The 24,171-nt window shown below is 31.6% G+C and overlaps 5 protein-coding genes across 8 annotated transcripts; 2 read left to right on the top strand and 3 right to left on the bottom strand.

Annotated features, from left to right (window-relative positions):
* Positions 1 to 6,269: 6,269 nt before the first annotated feature.
* LOC100741867 (pro-resilin) lies at positions 6,270 to 10,075 on the top strand. Of its 3 annotated transcripts, none has more exons than XM_024369799.2 (4): positions 6,270 to 6,410; positions 6,917 to 8,026; positions 8,359 to 8,647; positions 8,812 to 9,092. In XM_024369799.2, exons 1-4 carry the CDS (start codon positions 6,402 to 6,404, stop codon positions 8,964 to 8,966), a joined length of 1,563 nt encoding a protein of 520 aa, XP_024225567.1. In that variant the 5' UTR covers positions 6,270 to 6,401; the 3' UTR covers positions 8,967 to 9,092. The 3 variants fall into 3 exon arrangements, with proteins under 3 accessions (XP_024225567.1, XP_024225566.1, XP_033178361.1); XM_024369798.2 differs by having other exon boundaries at positions 8,809 to 9,092; XM_033322470.1 differs by lacking the exon at positions 6,270 to 6,410 and having other exon boundaries at positions 7,153 to 8,026; positions 8,812 to 10,075.
* A 700-nt stretch (positions 10,076 to 10,775) lies between these two features.
* LOC100741750 (luc7-like protein 3) lies at positions 10,776 to 12,185 on the bottom strand. Its single transcript, XM_012389211.3, has 4 exons — positions 12,019 to 12,185; positions 11,513 to 11,835; positions 11,127 to 11,326; positions 10,776 to 11,047 (listed from the first exon to the last, which is right to left on the bottom strand). Exons 1-4 carry the CDS (start codon positions 12,090 to 12,092, stop codon positions 10,946 to 10,948), a joined length of 699 nt encoding a protein of 232 aa, XP_012244634.1. The 5' UTR covers positions 12,093 to 12,185; the 3' UTR covers positions 10,776 to 10,945.
* A 449-nt stretch (positions 12,186 to 12,634) lies between these two features.
* Positions 12,635 to 18,057, top strand: LOC100741631 (uncharacterized protein C05D11.1). The gene is made up of 14 exons (XM_003491849.4): positions 12,635 to 12,899; positions 13,065 to 13,306; positions 13,401 to 13,569; positions 13,669 to 13,832; positions 13,909 to 14,427; positions 14,514 to 14,768; positions 14,842 to 15,015; positions 15,084 to 15,320; positions 15,390 to 15,570; positions 15,663 to 15,915; positions 15,988 to 16,174; positions 16,262 to 16,405; positions 16,492 to 16,802; positions 17,453 to 18,057. The coding sequence occupies exons 1-14, from the start codon at positions 12,728 to 12,730 to the stop codon at positions 17,511 to 17,513; spliced, it is 3,069 nt and encodes a 1,022-aa protein (XP_003491897.2). The 5' UTR covers positions 12,635 to 12,727; the 3' UTR covers positions 17,514 to 18,057.
* LOC100747856 lies at positions 17,731 to 19,826 on the bottom strand. 2 transcript variants are annotated; one of them, XM_003491897.4, is made up of 3 exons: positions 19,430 to 19,826; positions 18,222 to 18,558; positions 17,731 to 18,056 (listed from the first exon to the last, which is right to left on the bottom strand). In XM_003491897.4, exons 1-3 carry the CDS (start codon positions 19,489 to 19,491, stop codon positions 17,847 to 17,849), a joined length of 609 nt encoding a protein of 202 aa, XP_003491945.1. In that variant the 5' UTR covers positions 19,492 to 19,826; the 3' UTR covers positions 17,731 to 17,846. The 2 variants fall into 2 exon arrangements, with proteins under 2 accessions (XP_003491945.1, XP_012244791.1); XM_012389368.3 differs by lacking the exon at positions 19,430 to 19,826 and adding an exon at positions 18,670 to 18,942.
* Positions 19,827 to 20,928: 1,102 nt separating this feature from the next.
* On the bottom strand, positions 20,929 to 24,165 carry LOC100741027 (ras-related protein Rab-14). The gene is made up of 7 exons (XM_003491843.4): positions 23,769 to 24,165; positions 22,907 to 23,019; positions 22,584 to 22,710; positions 22,387 to 22,504; positions 22,114 to 22,232; positions 21,919 to 21,987; positions 20,929 to 21,811 (listed from the first exon to the last, which is right to left on the bottom strand). The coding sequence occupies exons 2-7, from the start codon at positions 23,010 to 23,012 to the stop codon at positions 21,694 to 21,696; spliced, it is 657 nt and encodes a 218-aa protein (XP_003491891.1). The 5' UTR covers positions 23,013 to 23,019; positions 23,769 to 24,165; the 3' UTR covers positions 20,929 to 21,693.
* Between the last annotated feature and the right edge of the window lie 6 nt (positions 24,166 to 24,171).

Raw genomic sequence — 24,171 nt, 5'->3', positions numbered from 1 at the left:
AAAGATTAACCTTTGCATTGGAAACATTACTTCGTTTAGTATGATATACTAAAAGGAATATTGAGTGATTTTTTTATGTACAACGATCATCAATGGAACAAACAAAGAGAAATTCATAAAGAGATTTTTGTCCTCTCGTCGTCTTTCTCGCGAATAAATGTTTTCAAATTACTTTTACAGACTTCTTGAGTGTTTAACATCTCGTCCATATCTTTTGAGTAAATTTTGTAAAGGCCATAATAAACAATAACGAAACTGTTGATATTATATCCCATAAACGAAAGGGGCAAAGTTGAACGTTTCAGCTAGGATTTAAAATGTCTTGTCAATCCTTCGTTGAAACAAATTCAAGCTGTTTTTTCTCAATTATCTTTAATACCTAACCAGTATGCAATGTGCAGTATTTGTTCAAACATTTTATTACCGAATAAGAATCGGCTATTAAAGCGTTATCAACTTTGCAACAAAAAAAGACGCAACAAACACGCGAAAAATGTTGCTCGTTCGATAAAGATAAAAGACTATCGAAGAAGGAACCGAAATTGTTATCGCGAAGAGCGCAAGGGCCGTTGGCGCATAACAGTGCGTTAACCGGCAATAAGTCATCCGCGTTATATCAAAAGTGTAAGCGCCTAACCGCATTGCATCGTTAACAGCGCAAGTGTTGCAATTCGGTGAGACAGTTGTAGATCGATGTAGGGACAGTAAATTAGATCAGGCAAAAGAACATTACCTAACTGTAGCACGAGCGCTCATCTTCAGACACAGGCCTCCAATACTTTCACAGATCAAATAGAAGTGGTGAAACTGCTCGATTATACCGGTGCATCGAATGGGTATATATCGCATTTGCTTCAGCCAGAGAAAGCACGCTCTGATTCATCGGAATAAATGGCCACAGTTTAGAGCGGATGCATCCCATTATAACGTGCACATCCACTGATAAATTATCACTTTCGCTCGATCGATCGTGATATCCTGATAACGTGTTTTGAATTGCTAAATTTGCAAACGTGCGGTCGGGCCTTTTAACAGTCGTGGTCATGTCGAGATGAATTCTTTTTCTACTTGTTGCATAAGTAACCGACGAGGTTGCATAAATAACGTGAACAGGGGTTGAATTATTTGAGAACGACACGAATCGTCCGTGTTACGAGCTACAAGTACATCGAAATATGCATGTATAAGGTGTCCCAATCTTTTGACTAAAACGGCAGAATAGCAATAGCGGGAAAAGATCGGTAATAATTTTATTCGCGCCTGCGTATCTTACAAGAAATATTTTTAATGTGCGTTAATGCCCCTTAAGTAACGTTACACGTTACATTGAAATACATGCAATGCCCCAATCTTTTCCAGCGAAACTTTATCGGTACTCTCTATGATGTAGAAATAAATAAAATAGCTAGTGAATGTTATTGTACAAACGGAAGTTATTGGAAGCTTCATTAGGATGTTAAAATAAAAATTCAATGGGAATGGTGAAAGATCAGGCTGCTACGATACAAGAAGATTGACAACCAAATTACTAGTCGTTCATACTTCGTTTCATAACGTTTATCCTTCCTGTCGATAGAAGACTGACAGCGGTACAAAATTGAATTTATTACTCTACGAAGCTCGTTTTATTATTTCATTTGTATGATCTGTATCATCGATTCTTAATATTCACCATATATGTATCGAGATTTGTACGATATACTTTCTATATCTGACTCCTTTTCCGTCTCTATTGTCCCTACTGGCTAGGCTAAATTCTATCTATTTTCACTCTCTCTTTTATTCCTTAACTCTCTGTCGTATGCATTTATTAACCGTACTTTAATCACGCTTAATTTCCTTCGAAGGAATTTAAACCCATCTACTTTTCTATTCTTTTACGTTTTAACCATTTCTTCCCCTCTTTTAAATTTTCTGCTTTTTCTCCTATTTCGCAATTTTAATAGCTTTAGATTCGTTCCTTAAAAACGATTTTTCGAATACTGTTTCGACTACAACTTAGCGATTATCGATCTTTTATTGAATCGCCAGAAGCAAAGTACGCCTTTCAAGGACGAAAGAGAAGTACCGCGTTCTACATGGCAACATGAAAAACATTTGTGTTCCTGTTAAACTACTTTCATACCTGTCTCTTCCCATCTTCACACATCGCAGACTCTCCTCTTCTCTTATTTCTATCGTTTTACTATTCTATTCTTTACATCATTTCCCATCCTTTGTTCTCTGTTTCTTTTCCTTTCTTCGGTCTTCCGCGTTCCTGCTTTCATCTTTCACCTGTTCTCCGAATTTCTCTATTTCTCATTCACAAATATCTGAAATAATAAAAACTATCCAATTATCACGTTTGTCTTAATTTCTCAACGACGAGTTGTTTTCGACGATTAATCGTTGCTGTATAATCGTTGTACTCTATCCACGTACAAAGTAGATACGAAGATTGAAAATTATGAGTGAAAATTTTAGATCCGTCAGAAGATGAAAACGCGATGAAATAAATACTTCTCGCGAGGAGATTCATCGCGGCGAGGTTAAAAGTAGGAAAATCATAAACCGTTCAAAAGATAGGCACGATTACAGAAATCGCGTGTGCGGAGAAAATCGTAGACTAGAACGTGATTTAATAAACACGAAGGATAAAACGTTTGAGGTTCGCGCAAGAAGGTCGCGAAAGAACAATCGGACCTCATAAAAGTGCAAAAGTTGCACGCGTACGCAAGCCGGAGCAATCGCTTTACGTAACAGTTATCTCCGAAACTAATTTGCTATGTTTCCCCGTTGACGCGCCGCTGTCCAGAGATAATCATCGGAAAAACTATCAAGCAAGTTCCTCGAGTTAATTTAGCCGTTCGTGACTTCATTTATCCTTGCTCGTTTATCCTTTTTTTTCTTCGATCACGATAAGCATTAATCTTCTTCTTTCTCTTTCTTTACCACGTGCAACGTGTCCATAATATTAAGTCTGCTACCATCCTGGAATTTTTATATTTTAATTCTTTGCTCGTTTTAACAAAGACAACAACAGAGAACATACGTACCGTTCTAAGAAGATGTTTAACATAAAATTAGAAGGAGAAACGATGCATGCCAATACGGATATTTTTTACCTCCTTAATAAAGATAGAACAAGTTATCTTTTGACGTTAGTAAGATACGATCTATGACGTTGTACACGGAAGACGAATATGTCCGTCGAACTGGCTCGGTAACAATTAACTCGATGACGATTGAATACCGAGCTGTTCCTCAAAGTGTTTGCGATATTCTCCTATCCTCTTCAAAAATTGATCCACTTCGCTGCGAAGATAGACGCCTCCATAGTCCACTTAGCCTGCCTATCGAACTAGAAGGAAATTTCGAGCGATACATCAATGCCAGCGTAGCGTCCGCTTTATCAAGCATAGAACAGTTCGCCTCTGATCATTTATTAAATCTGAGCAGTCCGTGGCACCGCGTTGCGCGATGCGATTTATGCACGAAGAAGATTCCTCGAGTCTCGCAACGTGCTGCCGCGGCGAAACCGTGGCCGATGTATAATAAAACGGACACGGCGCGATACAATCGAAACTGTTCTAGACCGATTAAGACGAATTTCAGGATTCGCGAACGCCATAAATCTCCGATCGTAAAAATCCTAGGTACCCGCCGCGCTATCTCACTCGTATACGATGAGGTGCTGATACAATAAACCTGTGACGCAATCTTGCATAATGTATCCCTATCTTAACCAACATCCCACGTTACCACCACCTGTATTCAGCACGAGTTCACTGATTGCACAAACTTTCTGCATCCAGGATACGAGCGTGTGTACACGTTGGACAGTTGAATCCGTGTGTCTGCGTGCCCTACTAACGTACCAACGCGACATTTTTCGGGATAATTGAAGCAGTCGCGTTTAATTACCTGCCGGTATTAATGCGTCCTGATCGAATTGACCGAACCGCAACAGCGAATCGTTAAACTGTTTCTGACGATTAACACGACGTTCGTTGATATTTAAAGATCGATATATTTGATAAACGTATTTAATTAGTCTGTATGAGATACGAACTTCCGTCTTTGATTTCTCGAAATTTCGTTTCTGTTAAATGTAAGATAAAATTTACACCGAGGAAATGATAAATTTGTAAGTATACCGTTTGAATGGGCTCACGTTTATGCAACGATGAAAAGCGATTTGTATAATTTGATCGCTATCGATTTATTATCTTCGTCCCTTCCATCCGTGTGTCCATAACAACATGCTAAAGGATATAGTTAAGATGCATGAATTCCAGTCGATCGGGATTCACGTATGTGCATCTTAAGCAGCGATGTTCTTAAACCCTTCGTGTTTCAATGACGTGCGCTTCGTAAAAACGTATGAGAAAGTCTCGCTGGCAGAAAGCATGTTGTTGCCTTAACTGCATCAGACATAATAGGTTTAATTGCCATCTCTCCTTTTCAAGTCCTCCCTACATGAATTACGCGATCTAACTTTTTATAGAATCTTTCGGTATCGTCTCGTGCACATAGATGGTACACGTTTCTTTTTTTTTTCGTCCAACGTAAAAAACCTAACCCGAATCTATTCCTTCGTGAAAAATGTCAGATAGTAAAGGTCTCGACAAACCTGTTCATCACGAAGAAAAAGCTTGTAGAACATCGATGTAACCGTGTATTAACTTTACGTTGTGACCGATACATCAAAGTTAGGACCAAAATTAATTTTATCGAAAAAGAATGTAATTTAGCATCCAAGAATGATCTCAAGTGAAATTTGAAGAACGAATCTCTAAACGATGTGCGATTAAGCTTTTAGCCAACCATACTCGTCAATTGTTAAGATTGTTCTTCTGTTGTTACGTTCGTCACGATTAATTTCATCTTTGCAATAAGCCTGATCTTCCGTTAACTATCCGCTCATCGGCACAGTGTCGAGTAAAAAAAGAGTAACGGTGAAGCGTATGCGGGCGTTAATGGACCACGTTATGGCAACGCGTATTAAAGGATTGCGAAATCGAAAGTACGAGGAAAGTATATTACGCCATATAAAAATTGGTCTGCATCAAACCCATGACATTCGATATCGAAGGCTACTTATTGCTTGCGAAATTAAACGAATGACCACGAGTAGTACATTCAGAGCAAGAGACGTTTAACAAAAACGTTCCTGAAATATTCGACCCATCGTATTTCGTAATCAATTAAATTCTCATCTTACTCCCGGAACAAAAAAAGAGTTAAGTAAGTTAGTTAAGTTACAGAACCGCTTTATGTGTTGAGAAATTACGCCAGAGTTTACATTAGTAATAATACCAATTTCACGACAGCCAGAATCACTATATTCGAATATTTTTTAAATTACCGCTTTTTGCGATTAATACTTTACAATATTATCATAATAGCAGGTATATTAAAGTACACTAAGTATATCATTAGTCTGGGTATAATATTACCGTACACTATATATACCTGATATGTTGCAAATGCGTATGTTGCTCGAGCGCTCTATCCTGTTTAATCGAAGCGCAAATCACGTGTCGCAGAGTTGCACCCCAAGCTCGGGACCCTGATTCACGCATCGACGCTCGAAAAAGATTCGAATTTGCCGGCTAATTAATCAGCGACCAGAAGCGTTCTATTAATCATCGTTTCGTAGCGCGTTAAACAACGTTCTGACTTCTAATTAGATAGTTAGCTCCGTAATTAGTACATTCGCTTAACATTGCCTAATGTCTCATTCGCCTGACTTGTTCTTCGATGGAAGAATCGCATCAGACATCGAACAATTTCGTGAAAGTTTCCGATGCGATGAGACGAGAGCAGTATTAATCAAGCCTTGGTTAACGAAGACGAGCGGTCGAAGTTGCCATCCTTAGAAGGTCCGTATCCTTACGAAGTCCTGCATCCTTCTTCGTTTCTGCCGCTCTAGCCACCCGACAGAGAGGCGAGAGCACGAGAAGACCGATGCTCCGAGTTAATGATGCGCCGCATTGCGTTACAATATAGGATTCGTAACCCGTGAAATATGGAACGAATCCGTACTCTAGGTGGTTGCTACGGTCCCACTCTTCTTCACTCACCATCACTACCGTCACCGACTGATTCAACACCACCGTGACACAGTTACACCGGTGCCTCGCTGTAAATCCTACAGCGCTTGCACCAAACCGTGATCTAGAAACACGGATGAATCCCGGGATATATAAAGCGGATTAGAACCAAAGTTTGTCATTCCCTCGACACCATCCAACGGTGGAAGGTGTAGCATAGCCAAAAGGTAAAACCGACGGAAGACGAAAGCCTATCTGGTGAAGCAGTTCGCGTGATCCAGAGACTCGCCTTCTCAAGGATAAACGAGGGAAAAACGGTGGCCAAGTTTATTGTTCCGCCCAGAGGAAAGGCCCACCGACTTCAACATGTCTAAGGTGAGAAAACTTGAATCCAGAAAGAGCAAGAAAATTATATCTGTTGCAACTGATAAGCATCGAGCAGGAAGACGCGCGCGGCAAGGATTGTTTCGTATGTCAAAATGTCCCGAGCTATTCTGCGACCAAGTTGCTTAACGCGAGAAAATTCTATTCTTCGGAGTTACTATTTGTGTGGCAGTATTCCAGAGACGATAGGAAAATTTTGCTCGCGAATCATCGTATTAATCGACAGAAAGAATTCAATGATGTTTCCGATATATCTCTTATAGATCGTTCGGTAGAGTTTAGTAGAGCTGCGATTCCAGAAATACTAAAAATCCGATACTTAAAGTGGCAATCTAAGAAACACGATAAGATAAAAAGATCTACCCAAACTCCTGTTTTTAAAAATTCATGTTTGATTACCAACTTAATTCTCTAATTCCTATCACCGTGTCAGACTAGATGCAACGACTATCTCTACTTGAACGACATATACAAATCTTAAAACCTTATGCATACAGATTGGATTAGCAGTATTCGTCATAGCCCTTACCCTGGTGCGCTCTGAGCCGCCGGTGAACTCATATTTGCCACCAAACGGCGGTGGCAACGGAGGAGGTGGCGGAGGACCGTCCAACACTTACGGCCCGCCTGGTTTCGACGGGCAGAACGGCATCGGAGGAGGCGACAGCGGTCGTAACGGTTTATCAAATAGTTACGGAGTACCTGGCTCGAACGGTGGAAGGAATGGCAATGGCAGAGGAAATGGTTTCGGCGGTGGTCAACCTTCTAGCTCTTACGGAGCACCATCCAATGGACTCGGTGGAAACGGAGGTTCAGGTGCCGGAAGACCATCCAGCAGTTACGGAGCACCTGGTGGAGGAAATGGTTTCGGTGGTGGTCAACCTTCCAGCTCTTACGGTGCACCGTCCAATGGACTCGGTGGAAACGGAGGTTCAGGTGCCGGAAGACCATCCAGCAGCTACGGAGCACCTGGTGGGGGAAATGGTTTCGGTAGTGGTCAGCCTTCTAGTTCTTATGGTGCACCGTCCAATGGACTCGGTGGAAACGGAGGTTCAGGAGCCGGAAGACCGTCCAGTAGTTACGGAGCACCTGGCGGAGGAAATGGTTTCGGTGGTGGAAGCAACGGAGCTGGCAAGAACGGATTCGGCGGTGCTCCATCGAACAGCTACGGTCCTCCAGAAAACGGAAATGGTTTTGGTGGTGGCAATGGAGGTGGATCTCCATCGGGTCTCTATGGACCTCCTGGAAGAAACGGTGGAAACGGCGGGAACGGTGGAAACGGTGGCAATGGAGGACGGCCATCGAGTAGTTACGGAACGCCTGAGAGAAATGGAGGAAGACCATCGGGTCTTTATGGACCACCAGGTAGAAATGGAAATAACGGCGGCGGAAATGGAGGATATAACGGTGGCAATGGTGGATATCCATCAGGAGGACCGGGTAGTAACGGGGGTGGCAATGGTGGATATCCTTCTGGAGGTCCTGGTGGCAATGATGGCTATCCTTCTGGAGGTCCCGGTGGTAATGGCGGCGGCAACGGTGGTTATCCTTCTGGACCAGGTGGAAATGGTGGCGGTAACGGAGGTTACGGGGAAGATGAAAATAACGTAAGTATGTTTGGTGATAATTACCTATCATGACCAATTATTTCTGATCGTTACAATATATTTTTTATTGTTCGCTGTGACTAATAAATGAAATTATCCGAGTTAATTGCTGGTATAGAAAACAGCAGCACCGATAAATTTTAGAATCAAATATATATTATTGAAACTAATACATTTAATTCATAGTAAACGATATAACGATAATTAATTTCTCTCACCGTCGAGTATTTCATCTAATTTTTATTGCCTGCTAGGAGTCAATACGAATTCTCAACTCTTTCATAGTTTATGACCTATAACTATCTTTATTATATATCTCGATGCTAATTTAGGAACCAGCAAAGTACGAATTCTCTTATGAAGTCAAGGACGAGCAGTCCGGAGCTGATTATGGCCATACGGAAAGCAGAGACGGGGATCGCGCACAGGGAGAGTTCAATGTTCTGCTTCCTGATGGCAGAAAACAAATCGTTGAGTACGAAGCTGATCAAGATGGATTTAAACCTCAAATTAGATACGAAGGTGAAGCGAATGGCCAAGGATATGGTTCTGGTGGACCAGGAGGCAATGGTGGAGATAATGGATACCCAAGTGGCGGACCTAACGGAGATGGAGCCGGAGGTAATAATGTTTATCTATCAGGCAGGCGAGGTGATGGGCCTGACTTCACCGATGGTGAATGAAACATACATACATCTGCATAAGTTCTTCGCAGGAACTACGTTTGAATTTAATTTCATCCGATTTTTAATCGTAAATATATGTAATATTTGAATTCTTAGCAGGGTATCCGTCGGGAAGACCAGGTGGTGACAATGGCGGTTACAGAAACGGAAATAACGGTGGCAACGGTGGCAACGGTGGCAACGGTGGAAACAATGGAGGATATCCATCCGGAAGTGGTGGCGACGCAGCGGCTAACGGAGGATATCAATACTAAATGTTCATCTAAGTGTAGTAATATATATCGCGTGTATTACAAAAGGGGAATACATAGGGCAACGTTTATCATAACGCATGGGATAGTTTCTGTCTGGAACAGTAAGAACGCAACTGTAATTGTGAGCGATGATAATTTTAGTACGATCGAATTTTGATATCGATCTTTACTATATTTAATCGTTTTAGGACACTTACAATTGAACGATCATAGAATGAAAAGAATGATCACTCGTTTAACATTGAAAACAGGCAGTTTTCATATTGCAATGCTTCGTTTGTTTCAGACGTAGTATCCTTCCTAGTATAAAAGGAATAACTATTCATAGGATAAACATAAAGACCTCAAAGTCAATCCTTAGAAATGAACGATATTGTTAGCTGTTAATCGCATACTTCTTGATATATTCATTTATAACGGAATTCACGTGCAATAATACTAACAATATCGTTTAATAAACTTAGCAAACGCAGTGTCATTACTTTTTAAATCAATTTCTCTTTCAGTATATATAATAAGACTCGTAAATGAATTGGTTATCATTATATATACCATTTGCGATTTTTATACGTGTGCAATACTCGTCTTCTTCGAAATAACTATAATTTCTTTAACATTTGATGATCTATCTATGATTTTATAACTACCACCAGATGTATACTAATTTTTAACGTTTGTTAAGATATTGTATTTATTACTATTTATCATACTATATATATATATATATATTTTAACGATGTTTAAAATGTAGCTGTAGAAACAAACGTCCGCATAAATAAAAATTGCGGTAGGCCATAATGTGTTCAGTGTTCAGTCTTTCACTTACACCTTTCACGCTATGTAAACGTTATTCTACTACAATTTATATGAATATACATATGTATATATACATATATATTATATGAATATATATATACATACATATGTTTGTGTATAATCATTTAAATGATCAAAAAAGAAATGTGTACGCGAAGTAATAATATTAATCATATTTTTATATTAATGAAGCACTTGTTTGTAATGTAATTATCGTATTAGATGCTTATGTACATATAATCTGCTTCTTTCGTATTTATAAATCAAATTTCTAGGTTTCATATGATAGCAAACAAAAGAACAAGTAAATAAAAGCAACGAGTGCTTTGAATATTTGATAAATACCTGTAATTTCAGACGAAGTAGTACATTTCGCCCACAACATGTTTGCATTCACAAAATACGACAAAATATTCAAAGATGTGATCTGATATAATAAATAATAGATACTTCAAATCTAACGAATCATCAGTACTACCATCTTCCAAAAACTAATTTCTAAGATGGCGTTTCGGCTTAAATGTAACGAACGTAACATAAGGCAAATAAATATATATCTTCTTCAGAGATAAAGTAATTTTACATAAACTTTATTTACATTACACAAAAGAAATATTATACCATAAAATGCAATACGTCAAACATATCTCGTTAGTATACAAACAAAATGTAACTGTAATTATTGGAATTTTTGTTCTATGGTATTAATACAGTTCTTGGCTAGGGAATGCAAGTTTTAATGGCAACATGGCAATGATAACAAGAATTATAAAATATTTATATTTTACTCGTTTCTTACATTTAATTTATACACTTATATACGAAATATTTTTTAATTCCATAACGTATTTTAACTCCTCAACCTAATCGGTCAAAAACGCACAATTTTATTTTTAAGGGAATTGTTTCTTGATTATATAATAATATATTATTTTTATTTCTATATCTTACGTTTCTAATAAAATAATACACCTAGGAAATGAAAGAAGCAAGTGTGTTTATAAATATAAAAATGCGATTATTTATTAGTACAAAAAATGGTTGATTACCTATTTGTGCATTTTGAATTTTTAATTATAGCCATTTATTACGCAGGTATGAGCATCAAGAGATTAACATTTGTTTACACTAATAAATTTTGGTAAAACTAAACTATTCAGCTATCAAGTAACATTTGAATGTATCAAATCAGCTATAGCTTTCTGTCTAAGAGTGTACAATTTTTTCACCCATTTATCAAATCTGGCTTCCTGATCAATCATTATCTAGATAAAAAATATTTGAAAATAAAATGTCTAATATTTATATTATTCATGCATATAGAGAAAGAAAAAGGTACACTACCGAAGAATGAAAGATACTTTCAGATCCACAAGGAACTTCAGCCACTGCTGGAACTTGTATAGTATCTGCATTAATATCTATAACAATGTTCTTAAATTTCTTTTCCTTTGTATTAGACGAAAATTGTTTGGATGTAAAACCTTCAGAATTGATTTCCTCTAACACACCCTCCTTAAAACGTGGTTCAATTGGAAAATCACCTAAACATAATTTTATGTTAAATTAATATGACTCCTACAAAATAACATTAGTATCCTAATTTGTATAACTAAATTTAAAATTTTCCTACCCTTATTTTCTATATAAACAGAAGATAAAACTATAAATTCAGATTAATAATAAAATATTTATAACTTGAAAAATAACATATGTAATAAAAATCATACCTTTTATTAAAACATTTTTAGTTTTTTCAGACACAATAGTCTTTACATTAGATTGTGAACTACTTGAACGACTCCCAGATTTTTCTCTTGAAGCTGATCTACCTTTTCTCTTAGAACAATCTGAAGAACGTGATCTAGAATAATACCTATGTCTTTCTCTTCCTTTTGAATTACTGTTTCTAGAGCTTTTGTAACTTTTTTGGCTATGATCTCTATCTCTCCCTCTGCTTCTGGAATGTGAGCGATGTCTACGCTTTGTTTTTGAGTGTTTGGATGATCTTCGTCTATGAGAAGATGAATCACTAGAATTTGAACTAGATGATCTGAAATGAAGGATTACATATTAAACTACGTTTTGCAATCAGTGTTATTAATATAAGTATATATATTAATGGAAATTATGATGTTATGCATAAAATTACAATCAAGTAACGTTTTAATATAAACAGGAAATAAATCAAACTAAGTATATAGTATAAGATCTCAGATAATTTAATATTATTTACCTAGATCTCCTACTACGTCTTCGACGATACCTGCTATTATGATCTGAGTCCGATTCACTAGTATATCTTGCCATAACGGACACCTGGTTCTTTACTTAGATTTAGGTTGTGTCTCATATCGCTGCATTGCAACGTCTGTAACATATAATACTACAGCGCTATCTATAGGTATAAATTTAAAGACATAAATTATAAATAATTTATAGTATAGAATATATAACGAATCAATAAATATCATTCACAGACTAATTTTCTGAATAAGTTAAATTATTCAATCTTTTATAAAAGAATTAAAAATTCTATCAATAGTACAGTGTTAATAATTTTATATGTATTAACCATTTAAACATCATATATCTATTCTTCTTCAATATTATTATTTCAATACTATCAGAGATACTATCTATCTATTTAATCTGTCTAATATTGACTACCAATGTTTAGCTAAAAATATCAGGCATCTGTTACTTATACATAAGGTTTTTAAATATTTAAAACATATCCTAAAATTTATTAAAATAAAAAATAATTTACAATCGAGCATTATTTAAAATATATATCTTTGACTTGTGATGCTCCCTTGATAATTTCGATAATTTGTCAATTGTTTCACGTAATAAACTGTGAATGTTTACAAGCATAAAAATTTACGTATTCGTGTTGCTTTTCAAGGAGTTTTAAAGTTAGTAGAAATTTAATGTAATATAACATGGCGCCGGTAGACAATTCACCAAGAGAAAACATGGGAGCGTTTGATTTTATATATTCGATAAGAGTAAATGATACAATACCGGTACACATTTACAAATCTAGAGATACTGGAATTACGGTTTGTATAGCGGACGTTGAAGGACCTGTTGTAAATGGTTACTTGTGTCTCGGTAATTTCTATTGTTTTTATATTTCTTGTGTATTCTTAAAATATGGTATTTATTTAATTTTATTATTTTATATACGTTATATATATATATATATATATATACGTCATATACACTATAGATATATATTATATAGTATTATAGATAATACTATTTTTATAAATTTAGCTACTGAAGCGCATGATGATGATGGATTACCACACACATTGGAACACCTTGTTTTCCTGGGCAGTGAGGACTATCCGTACAAAGGTGTTTTAGATCTATTGGCTAATAGGTGCTTGGCATCAGGTACCAATGCTGCAACACAAGTTGATTGTACTTTTTATACTATGACAACTGCTGGAAGTGAAGGATTTTTATCTTTAATGCCCATATATTTAGATCATATACTTTATCCAACACTCACGGTACAAAATATTTATTATTTATTTAATAATTAATAAGTCATAATGTGTAAGATGTTTTTAATTAATAAAATTAAGTATAAAATTATTTATTAAGGATGCAGGTTTCCTTACTGAAGTACATCATATTAATGGTGAAGGGGAAAATGCAGGTGTGGTCTATTGTGAAATGCAAGGAAAAGAAAATATAGGAGAATATATGGTATACGTAGAACTGTTTAGAGCAATGTTCCCTGGACGATGCGGTTACAAATCTATTGTTGGAGGTAAAAATATTAATCTTTCTAATATCTTATTATTTTAGAATAGAACATTAAGTGGTGTACATTGCTATTTTTATAAGAGAAATATTACTTTTTTTATAGGAGCATTGAAAAATCTAAGAGAAAGTACTACTAATGAAAAGGTTAGGCAATACCATCAAGAATTTTATAGGCCTGAGAATTTGACAATAGTAATCACTGGCCAAGTGAAACATGCAGATGTGTTCAAAGCGTTACAAATTATAGAAAAGAAAATAATATCAAAAGTATATATGTATAATTGCTTGTATTTCAATTCTTCATTACTTTCATAACATAGTTAGAACTTAACGGATGTTTTAGGGAAATAGAGGTTTCTTTAAAAGACCTTGGCAGGATCCTGTACCACCCCTCACTGAAAGTATAGATTTAGACGTGTATTATCCTTGTGATGATGAAGATAATGGAGTAGTAGATGTTGCTTGGAGAGGATCGTCTCCTATTACCAATATGTATGAGCTTATCGGTTGTACATTACTTTTAAAATATCTCACGGATACATCAGTTAGTCCACTGCAGAAAGAATTTGTTGAAATTGATGATGCATATGCCAGTAATGTTGGCTATTCTTATTGTGCATATACAGTATCTGTACTATACCTTGCATTTGAAAGTGTACCAAAATCAAAAATTCCTCTGGTAAAAGATCAACTGTTAAAAGTATTAAATGATGTGCATAAGAAAGGTATTGATATGAAACGAATGAAGACAGTTGTTCATAGACATATCCTTGAAGATTTGAGTAGTTTAGAAAGTGAACCGCATGAGACAATTGCATATATGCTTTTTGGATATGCACTTTATGGTAATACTAAAGAAGATGTAAGTACTTGTTTTTGGATCTGTTATGAAATGTTATTAATCAAGGTATCTTTATAATGATTATATATCTGTTTCTGAAATTTTAGTTGGATCAGAGGACCAATCAGGTACAAGCTCTTAAAAAATTAGAAACTGAACCTGAATCTTACTGGTTAAATTTGTTAAAAACATATCTTCTTGAGTCTCCATTTGTATTAGTTAAAGGAATTCCCAGTTTGAAAAAAAGACACGAATTAACTGAGAAAGAGAAAGACCGAGTGGCTAAACAAATTGAAAATTTAAGCAAAGAGGAGCTCCAAGAGAAAGAAAAAGAACTGCAAGAAGCAGTTGCTAAAAATGATGTATGTAATTTTACATACATATATGATATATATAATATTCTTTCTTACACACTTTAATTTCGTATACATTTAGATACCAGTACCAGATGAAATATTAAGTTCTGTTCCTATCCCATCTACTCATCTTATCAATTTCCACTACATCAAGAGTTATACAACAGAAAGCAGTAAGCAACATTCCAGATTTGATGTATCAAAGTTGCCATTTTATACATATTTGGATCACGTTAATACAAACTTTGTTTATGTATGTACTTGTTTATTAGTTGATCATATTTGAAACATCATTTAACTGACTAGGCATTTCTTTTACAGATGTTTGTTATTATGAATACTTCAGATATTAAAAAAGAATATAAACTTTATATTCCTTTATTATTGGAAATAATAATGGAGTGTCCAGTAATGAGGAATAGTCAACTCATTCCATATGAAGAAGTTGTAGCTGAATTGGAAGCAGATACCATAAGTAATGATACTAATCTCGGAGTTTCTAATTCTTCGAGGTTTTCATGTGGAATATACAGTTATACTGCTCTGTTAATACTTCATGTAATAATTCTTTATGTTAAAATTCGTTTAACAATTATTTAATAATCTTAAATAATTGTCTTTTTATAGCTTGAAATGGAAAAATATGAGAAGGGTGTACAATGGATTAAAGAACTTTTATACGAAACTAAATTAACTCCAGATAGATTAAAAATTACAGCTGCAAAAATGGTAAACGATGTCGCCCAATTTAAAAGACAAGGGAATAAAATTGTGAATGATTTAATGGAAGGACTGATATATAATAAAGGTAAAAAATTTAAAGAATTATGTAACACGTACGCATTCATACACATACATAATCGTGTGATTGCAAATAATAATTATATTTTTTATTTTCAGAGAGCAATCCTTGTATATCTAACATGTTACGGCAACAGAAATTTCTTAATCATGTTTTGGAACGCTTATGTGATGAAACAGACCAGAAAAAAGTTATTTCAGAAATTGAATCTGTTAGAGAAGTGTTAACAACACCTAAAAATATGGTATTGTACATGGCAACTAATGTGGATAAATTAACTGCTCAAGTACCAAATGTTTATAGCCCATGGAATACATACTTTTCTACATTTGGTACATCAAACAAGACTAAGTTAGTTTATTTTCATAACTTAAATTATAAATTATATGTTCGCATATAAATAGTAAACATATAACTGTACAGACTTGAAGCCATTCCTGATTCAGCATTCATAAATTCTCCAGATGAGATTCCATTGAAAGGTTGCGTTACAGGACTAGGTTCCATAGAATCTTCCTATTTATGTCAGAGCTGCTCATGTATAAATGATTATCATAGTCCAGATTTAGCCCCTTTGCTTGTTTGTATACAATATTTAACTCAATTAGAGGTAAATAAAAAATAATGTAATATCTCTGTAATAATTGTAAAAGTATTGCATCATGTAATGTGTATTTAAACATCAATATTTTTTAAGGGCCCTATGTGGAGACTTATTAGAGGTCAGGGTCTATCTTATGGGTATCATATTTATACCAAACCAAATGAAGGCCTGTTATATTTATCATTTTATAAATCCACAAATATTGTAGCAGCATACAAAGAAGCAAAATCGATTGTAGTAAGTATATGTTTAGATCACAATTAATCAAATTTGTGACATTCAAAAAATGAAAATAGCATTGCTCATCTTTTACATTATTATAGGAGATTCATATTTGTGAAAATAAATGGGAAAGATTACTTTTTGAATCAGCAAAATCTTGTTTAATATTTGAAATTATTGAGAAAGAGCAGAGTGTTGGAGACGTAGTACAACAGTCATTATTGTCTTATTTTAAAAATGTACCACATGATTATACTCAACAAATGGTACAACGTGTATCTGAAGTAACAATTGAGGATATGAGTCGTATAGCATCTCAATATTTAAAACCATTATTTGATCCAGAACAATGTAAAACAACTATTGTATGTCATCCATCTAAAGTACCAGAAATTGTTGATGCATTTAAAACGTAAGTTAATAAGTGCTACAGTAATATATTCTAACATAAATATATATATATATTTATGTTATATATATATATATATATATATATTTATGTTAGATATATATATATATATTTATGTTAGATATATATATATTTATGTTATATATATATATATATATATATATATATATATATATATATATATATATATATATATATATATATATATATATATATATATATATATATATATATATATATATATATATATATATATATATATATATATATATATATATATATATATATATATATATATATATATATATATATATATATATATATATATATATATATATATATATATATATATATATATATATATATATATATATATATATATATATATATATATATATATATATATATATATATATATATATATATATATATATATATATATATATATATATATATATATATATATATATATATATATATATATATATATATATATATATATATATATATATATATATATATATATATATATATATATATATATATATATATATATATATATATATATATATATATATATATATATATATATATATATATATATATATATATATGTAAGTATTTGTATTTATTTATATGTATTTTTGTTACAGACTCAATCACGATCTTAAATCATACACTACTCTTGAAGAAAGTTACCTAAATGATTGGTAAATTTTAAATATATTAAAAAGGCATGCCTCTGAAGTTCGACAAACATATACTATAATGGTTCTGTTCAAAACACAGCTTCAAAACGAATTTAAGCACATTTGCTACTCATTTAAAAAATGCTTGCTGATTTGCCTTTATGGATCAATATTGCTATAAAGAAACTAACAAGATTTAGTCAAGATATATACTTCTATAAATACTAAATAATTATACAGTATATTTGTGTATGTTTTATTATCCCTTATACATGTTGTTACTTAAAATACAGTTTTTTCTTTTTGTGAATTGCCTAAAATACAGTAAATTTAGTTCCAATCATTATTAATATAGGAATTATGATACTAAAATGTTTTCTACTTCTAATGCTGATACACCTTTTTGTTTCTTTGGTAAATAAACTCCGCCAAACACTTGTAAACCAAGCATTGTAATGTTTGTAGTGTCTAATGGTTCTGCATCAGGTACTTCTCGTCCACGATAATATGGTTTAAAATTTATCAAAGGCAATGTTACAATTGAAAAGTCAATATCTGACATTGGTGCCTATTGTAATTTAATATAATTTTTGTATTAAATTGATACTTAAAAATTATTGTTATTTAAACATTGTAAACCACTCGACTTAAACACATTATATAAAAAATTACAACTTATAACTTATTAATTATGCTTTTAAGAATAGCTTAAAGTAATATAGCTAAAGTTTACCATAAAAAATTGTTCATATGTTATATCTTCGTTTGAATGAAGGCCTTTGTGTCTAAGAACAATTTTATAGTGAATATTGTTGCCCTGTCCTCGACAATTGATTTCAATATTTTCAAAATTGGATAAATTTAAATTAGTCATTGTACGTATCTCTGCAAATCCTGCACCATTTGGTTGTGGATTTAAAAGAGTAAAGAATATAGCTCGTTGAAAAACTTGTGTTGTTTGTAGTGCTAAAACAGCTTTTGATTTTCCTACTGTTCTAACAGTATCAGATATTTCTCTCCAATTATCCACATTTTCTACAGTTGTAAAATCAAAAAGTATTTCTTTATGCCTAGTTAATTAAAAATAATGAATTTTAATTGGAGATAACACTTTTACCAGGTAGTTAATTTATGTGTATATAAAAATCTTTTTATTCATTAAAAAAAAACGTTAAACATACATGTTTTTTGTAAAATTTTTACAATGTACCAACAGCACATTTGAGAAATACTGCGATTAGAAGTTATAAATTATTAATTCCTTTTAAATTTCTGATGATTACAGGTTATAATAAACATAGTTTGATTACAAAAACAGGTTACAATAAACACGGATAATAAATGCAATAATAAATTATATCGTTAACATAATAGCTTTTATTTATTATCAAGGATTAATTCAATACTATTCGTAATCTCATATTTACAAACATTTAACACATTAACAAAATATTTTATATAATTAACTAGGAAATTGAATATTTCGGCAAAGAATAAATTATCTTATAAAACATAATAATTTTGTATTTGATCTTAAAAGTTAAATTAGTGGAATTTATTAAAGAATAGTAAATTAAAGAATAGTATAGTGTCGAATGCATATATATATTATTTCTTGCCAAATTAGTATTAACCATTTAATTCTTTCATTATTTATAAATTATTATAAGCATAAAATTGATCTTTATAATCATATGTATAATACACAAAAAATACCTTATACATATATGTACATACGTATAGCTACATTATTACATGAAACAAATTTTCAAATATATCAAATAAATAGATAAAAAAGGCAAAAATTTCTTTCAAATAACATTATACTGTGGATATTCCATAAATTTTACGAACATATGTTTTTTAAGTATCTTTTTCAGATAGAAAAATTAAATGTCAACATAAAAAATTAACATTATTGTTATCAAAAATATAACTCACCCCCTTATTGAGCGGAACACCATTCCAACCATAAAAATATTGTAAATATATTGATAATTCATTGTTGTTTACCAACTTTTACCTTATAATATAATGACTATTTAATTTTACGTGAAATATATTTCTTTTTGTATATACTTAGTGACTTAAATTTATGCATCTAATGCAAGTCAAAGTGATATGCTCAATGTTTTAAAAATACACTTTTGTATATAATGAACTCGCGCGGCAAAATTAAAACATATTTTTGTAGCACACATAAGATGCACTATAAAAGATTTTGTCCACAGATTTATTATCTTAAGATTCAATATTTGCGACTTAAAGACTAGAAAAGAATCTATATATATTTATATACATATATGTACTAAAAACAGGAATATGAAAAATACTAATAAAACCAAAGGATCTTGTTTCTTGAAATAGTCATATAAATTGACATATATGTACAGTAGATAAATACAAAATATTTAAATATCATCTGTATTAAAATAATTTAGAAATTGAATTGCACTGAAATGATAATATGAAGTATTATATATATCTTTGCAGTAATATTACGTTATATCGAATAAACACGTGATTATATGACATAATAAATTTAAGAGATAATACAATGAAACATGCGCTATCAATTTTCTACGTAACTTGCTTGTAATCTATTAATTCTGCCGTTTTGGTTATAAAATACATTGATAGAAATAACATTCTACTTTAAATTTGTTGTATTTAGGATGCAAAATCAATTATTCTAATGCGACTGTAATATAAATATTTATTTTTGTTATTATTTATATATACAAGATATGGAAAATAGATAAGTAACTGAAGTTGAAATTAGGTTTAAACAATAATACATGTTAAATAAAAAAAGATTTTGTTCTTGTTTTCTACATTAAATTGATTCTTATTGATCTCCAATTAATTAGATATTATGTGTATACATATAACAGGATAATAATTATTTTAAGTGGATTTGAGAGCTTTGGTCAAATTTATTCTAAATGATATTTTATATTTTTTTAATATAATTGCCAATATAACTGCAATATAATTGTTTTGCTATATATTAAATAAAAAACAACATATAATATTTGATTCCTTTTAAATTAATTTTTTAATTTCATTTTAGTCGGGATTGGTATGTAAAATTGATTTTGAAAAATATGTTAGGGCTATTGCTAGGTACAATATAGCTGTCAATCAAAGTACAAAAAATAATAAATTTTTCAGATAACATTTCTTCTAACCTTTCTTAAAAATTAACAAAACATGAAATGTGGATAAAAATTTGAGATACATGTCAACTGTACATTACTTCATTTTAGCAGTTGTGAAAACGATATTGATTGATATAATATAATAGAATATTAAAAAATCTATCCTTTTGAAAACACTAATTGTTTAAAATCTTTGAAATAATAGTAATCATAACAATATAAATTTTCTTCTTATCAAATTGGAAACATGGACCATTCCAAAACACTTGGAAATTAAAATGTTTTTCAAGCAGAAAATAAAAGTTATATTTAACTTTACATTAGCAGTTTATATGCTTTGTATGATATGAAAATGGGGTTGTAGTTATATGGAACACCAGAGTTGACATTAATTCTATTTCATTATGCCATTTTGTGACAACTCTTTGATGCTGTTGAGAAGTTTGGATGTGTTACCAACAATCTTTTGCACTTAAGCTTATAGTACAATAGCTTTCAAACTGCAAATTAGATAACAAACACGATCAAACGTGCTTAATCTTGTTACACATATTTAATTTACAATGGTAAATATTTGGCTGTGTCACATTCATATTTATCATATTTTCTTGTGATTAAGTAAATGTTTAGTACAATGCACCTTGTACACAATGTACTATAAGATTTGTGAATACAACATATTGTCTAATATTAAATTTTTTACGCAATAAAGTATACGACCTATGCAATAATATTTGCATGTATGCAAATTACAATAACCATAGAAAAGCTTTAACACTGAAATACCAATTTCAGTGTTAATACAGAATCATTGTTATCAGTACAATTTATATGCATATGTAGACTAAATCATGGATCTGTACTTCATTTCTGAAAATTAAGTCTAACTAGAAAAAAGTGATATTCTTTTCATGGAATAGATTTGACATATCAAAGGTAAAGGGATAAAGACAGGAGACTATTTGCTTACTATACTTAGTATAAATCATATATGCATCAATAGTACCGATGAATTCATGTTTCTATATACAAACAAATAAAGACCTAACAAGAGCAGGAATCCTTTCCACCTTGTTGTTCATTAGATACACCTTGAAGATTAGTACGACCTGGTTGACTCGGATTATGTTGAACTCCAGATTCGGCAGCATTCAAGTCCAAACTATATGCAAATAAATTATAATATGAAAATTTTCAAAAGAACGAAATATGATCAACCACGTTATTTCAGCAATATGTGTTAGGCACAAAGAAATCGAATTTACTGACCGGCCATCTTGTATACTTTGGAATATCTTTTTTGCTGTTTCCAAAAAAGCCTCTTCAACATTGTGTCCTCTGATAAAAAAGTCATAAATTTAAATATTTTCTAATTATATAATTCGTCTATGTATTTATACTTTAACTGCATAATTTAAATTTAATGCCCTTATGTTCAAACTAATCACCTAATTATTGACTTACGTTTTTGCACTAGCTTCTACAAACATAAGACCATTTTCATCAGCAAATTGTTTTGCTTCCTCATAAGTAACATCTCGTTGACCTTCCAGGTCACTTTTATTTCCAATTAAAAATATAACCTATAAATATAATATGTAAAATTGTTTGTTACATATATAATATAAACCTGTTATTTATAGAGTATGAGAAATACATCATTCAACAGTTCTGCATCAATGTAGTTACACTTTACAGACGTAAATACCATTATGTAAAATATCATATTTTGCATACAGTGCTTGGATTTGTTAAATTCCTTGTATCTGTAAGCCAGCTGCTAAGATGATTATAAGTTGAACGACGAGTTATATCATAGACCATTAATGCTCCAGCTGCACCTCGGTAATAAGATCTATAATGTATAAATATGTATATATTATATAGCCTCTTTATTAAAAATGGTACAATTTAATTATTATAAAAGCATATACCTAGTAACTGCCCTAAAACGTTCTTGACCAGCAGTGTCCCATATTTGTAATTTTATTTTTTGTCCTGCAACTTCAATGATTCTAGTCCCAAATTCCACGCCAATAGTATGTGGACAGTCTGCCATAACTACAGTAGAGGAAAATTTTCTATGTCATTTTATATGTGATGATATGAATATAAAAAGCTTTTAAATAAAAAGATTTATTCTAAGTACAATAAAACTATATAATTAATTTGTTAGAGAAATTACAAATCTGTATACCCAAATCTATATTGTTTATAAAGACTTATTTTTACTATCTTATTTGTTTTTTTAACTTACATTTTTTTTCTGTAAATTGATGCAATAAACATGATTTTCCTACTCCCATATCTCCTATAATAATATATTTGAAGATATAAGAGTAATTATATGGTCCAGTTGACATTTTTTATCTGTAAATATATAATTTACAAACTTTTAATTTTTGTATCAATTTATATAAAATATATTTTATTTATTAAGTTATTTATACAGAGATATTAAAGTATGACAAATATCAGATCCGCAATGAAGTTTATAGAACATCTGGCATAGCAAGAATATATGATAACAAAACACATAAATAAGAATATAATACAAATTACAACAAATGATGATACTATATACATAAATGACAAACACGAATATGTACATTATACCATAATTGGCATAGTTGTAGTATCAATATGTTTGACAAAAGCCTATGCTAAAAAAACATTATAACAAATTATAAATTATTATATTTTATTAAAATAATTTTATTATGATTATGAACTGCTAATAAATATTTAATTGGTGACAAATAAATGCATGGAAATATTACATATGTTAAGTAATACTACATTAAATATAATTATTCTAGTAAAATATCATTTTGTGGATACTTGTGTAAAAATAAAATATAATATGAAGACAATAATGATTTTTACATGTTTATTCAGATGTTTTTTAACAAAACATTAATGATAAAGTAATACATAATTGCTTAAATGACAATTATCATTATTGGTTGAAAATGTTGGAAAAATTATAAATTGTCAAATAATAAAGTATGATAATACCAGTTCTGAATTTATAAATACAAGCAATAAAAACTCAATTTCCTGATGACAACTGTTCACTAAAAAAAGTTTCTGATGTCAACAATGCATTGTCTACTCACCGTTTTGTAGTTCACTACTGTGGAATGTTTTCCCACAAACTGAATTACAAGGATTTCGTTAAAATGTTATTACTACATAAACAATAAATTCTCGTACTAGATGTACAGGTAACAAGCGTAACACCGTAAATGTATTATAAATTACGATTCTTTATATCACGCGCAATATGGCAGATCACTGTCGCTAATAACGATGGCGGCGAATAAACGTCAAACCACCTGTCACTATTTTTTAACAATTCTAGTTATTAACCTACACTCGTTCGTTGCAACTTTAATTTTAATAGTGTTATTTAACTATTACGACGAATATAAGTAATATCTCTAGTTGTAACAGTAATGTTTCCGAATATATAATTTTGTTAAACCATAGAAAGATGAATAAAGATAGATATCATTTGAC

The sequence above is a fragment of the Bombus impatiens genome, unplaced genomic scaffold (assembly GCF_000188095.3).
Source record: "Bombus impatiens unplaced genomic scaffold, BIMP_2.2 scf_0640, whole genome shotgun sequence".
NCBI lineage: Eukaryota > Metazoa > Arthropoda > Insecta > Hymenoptera > Apidae > Bombus > Bombus impatiens.
Note: the sequence above shows the minus strand (reverse complement) of the source record. Positions and strands in the feature narration are given on the sequence as shown.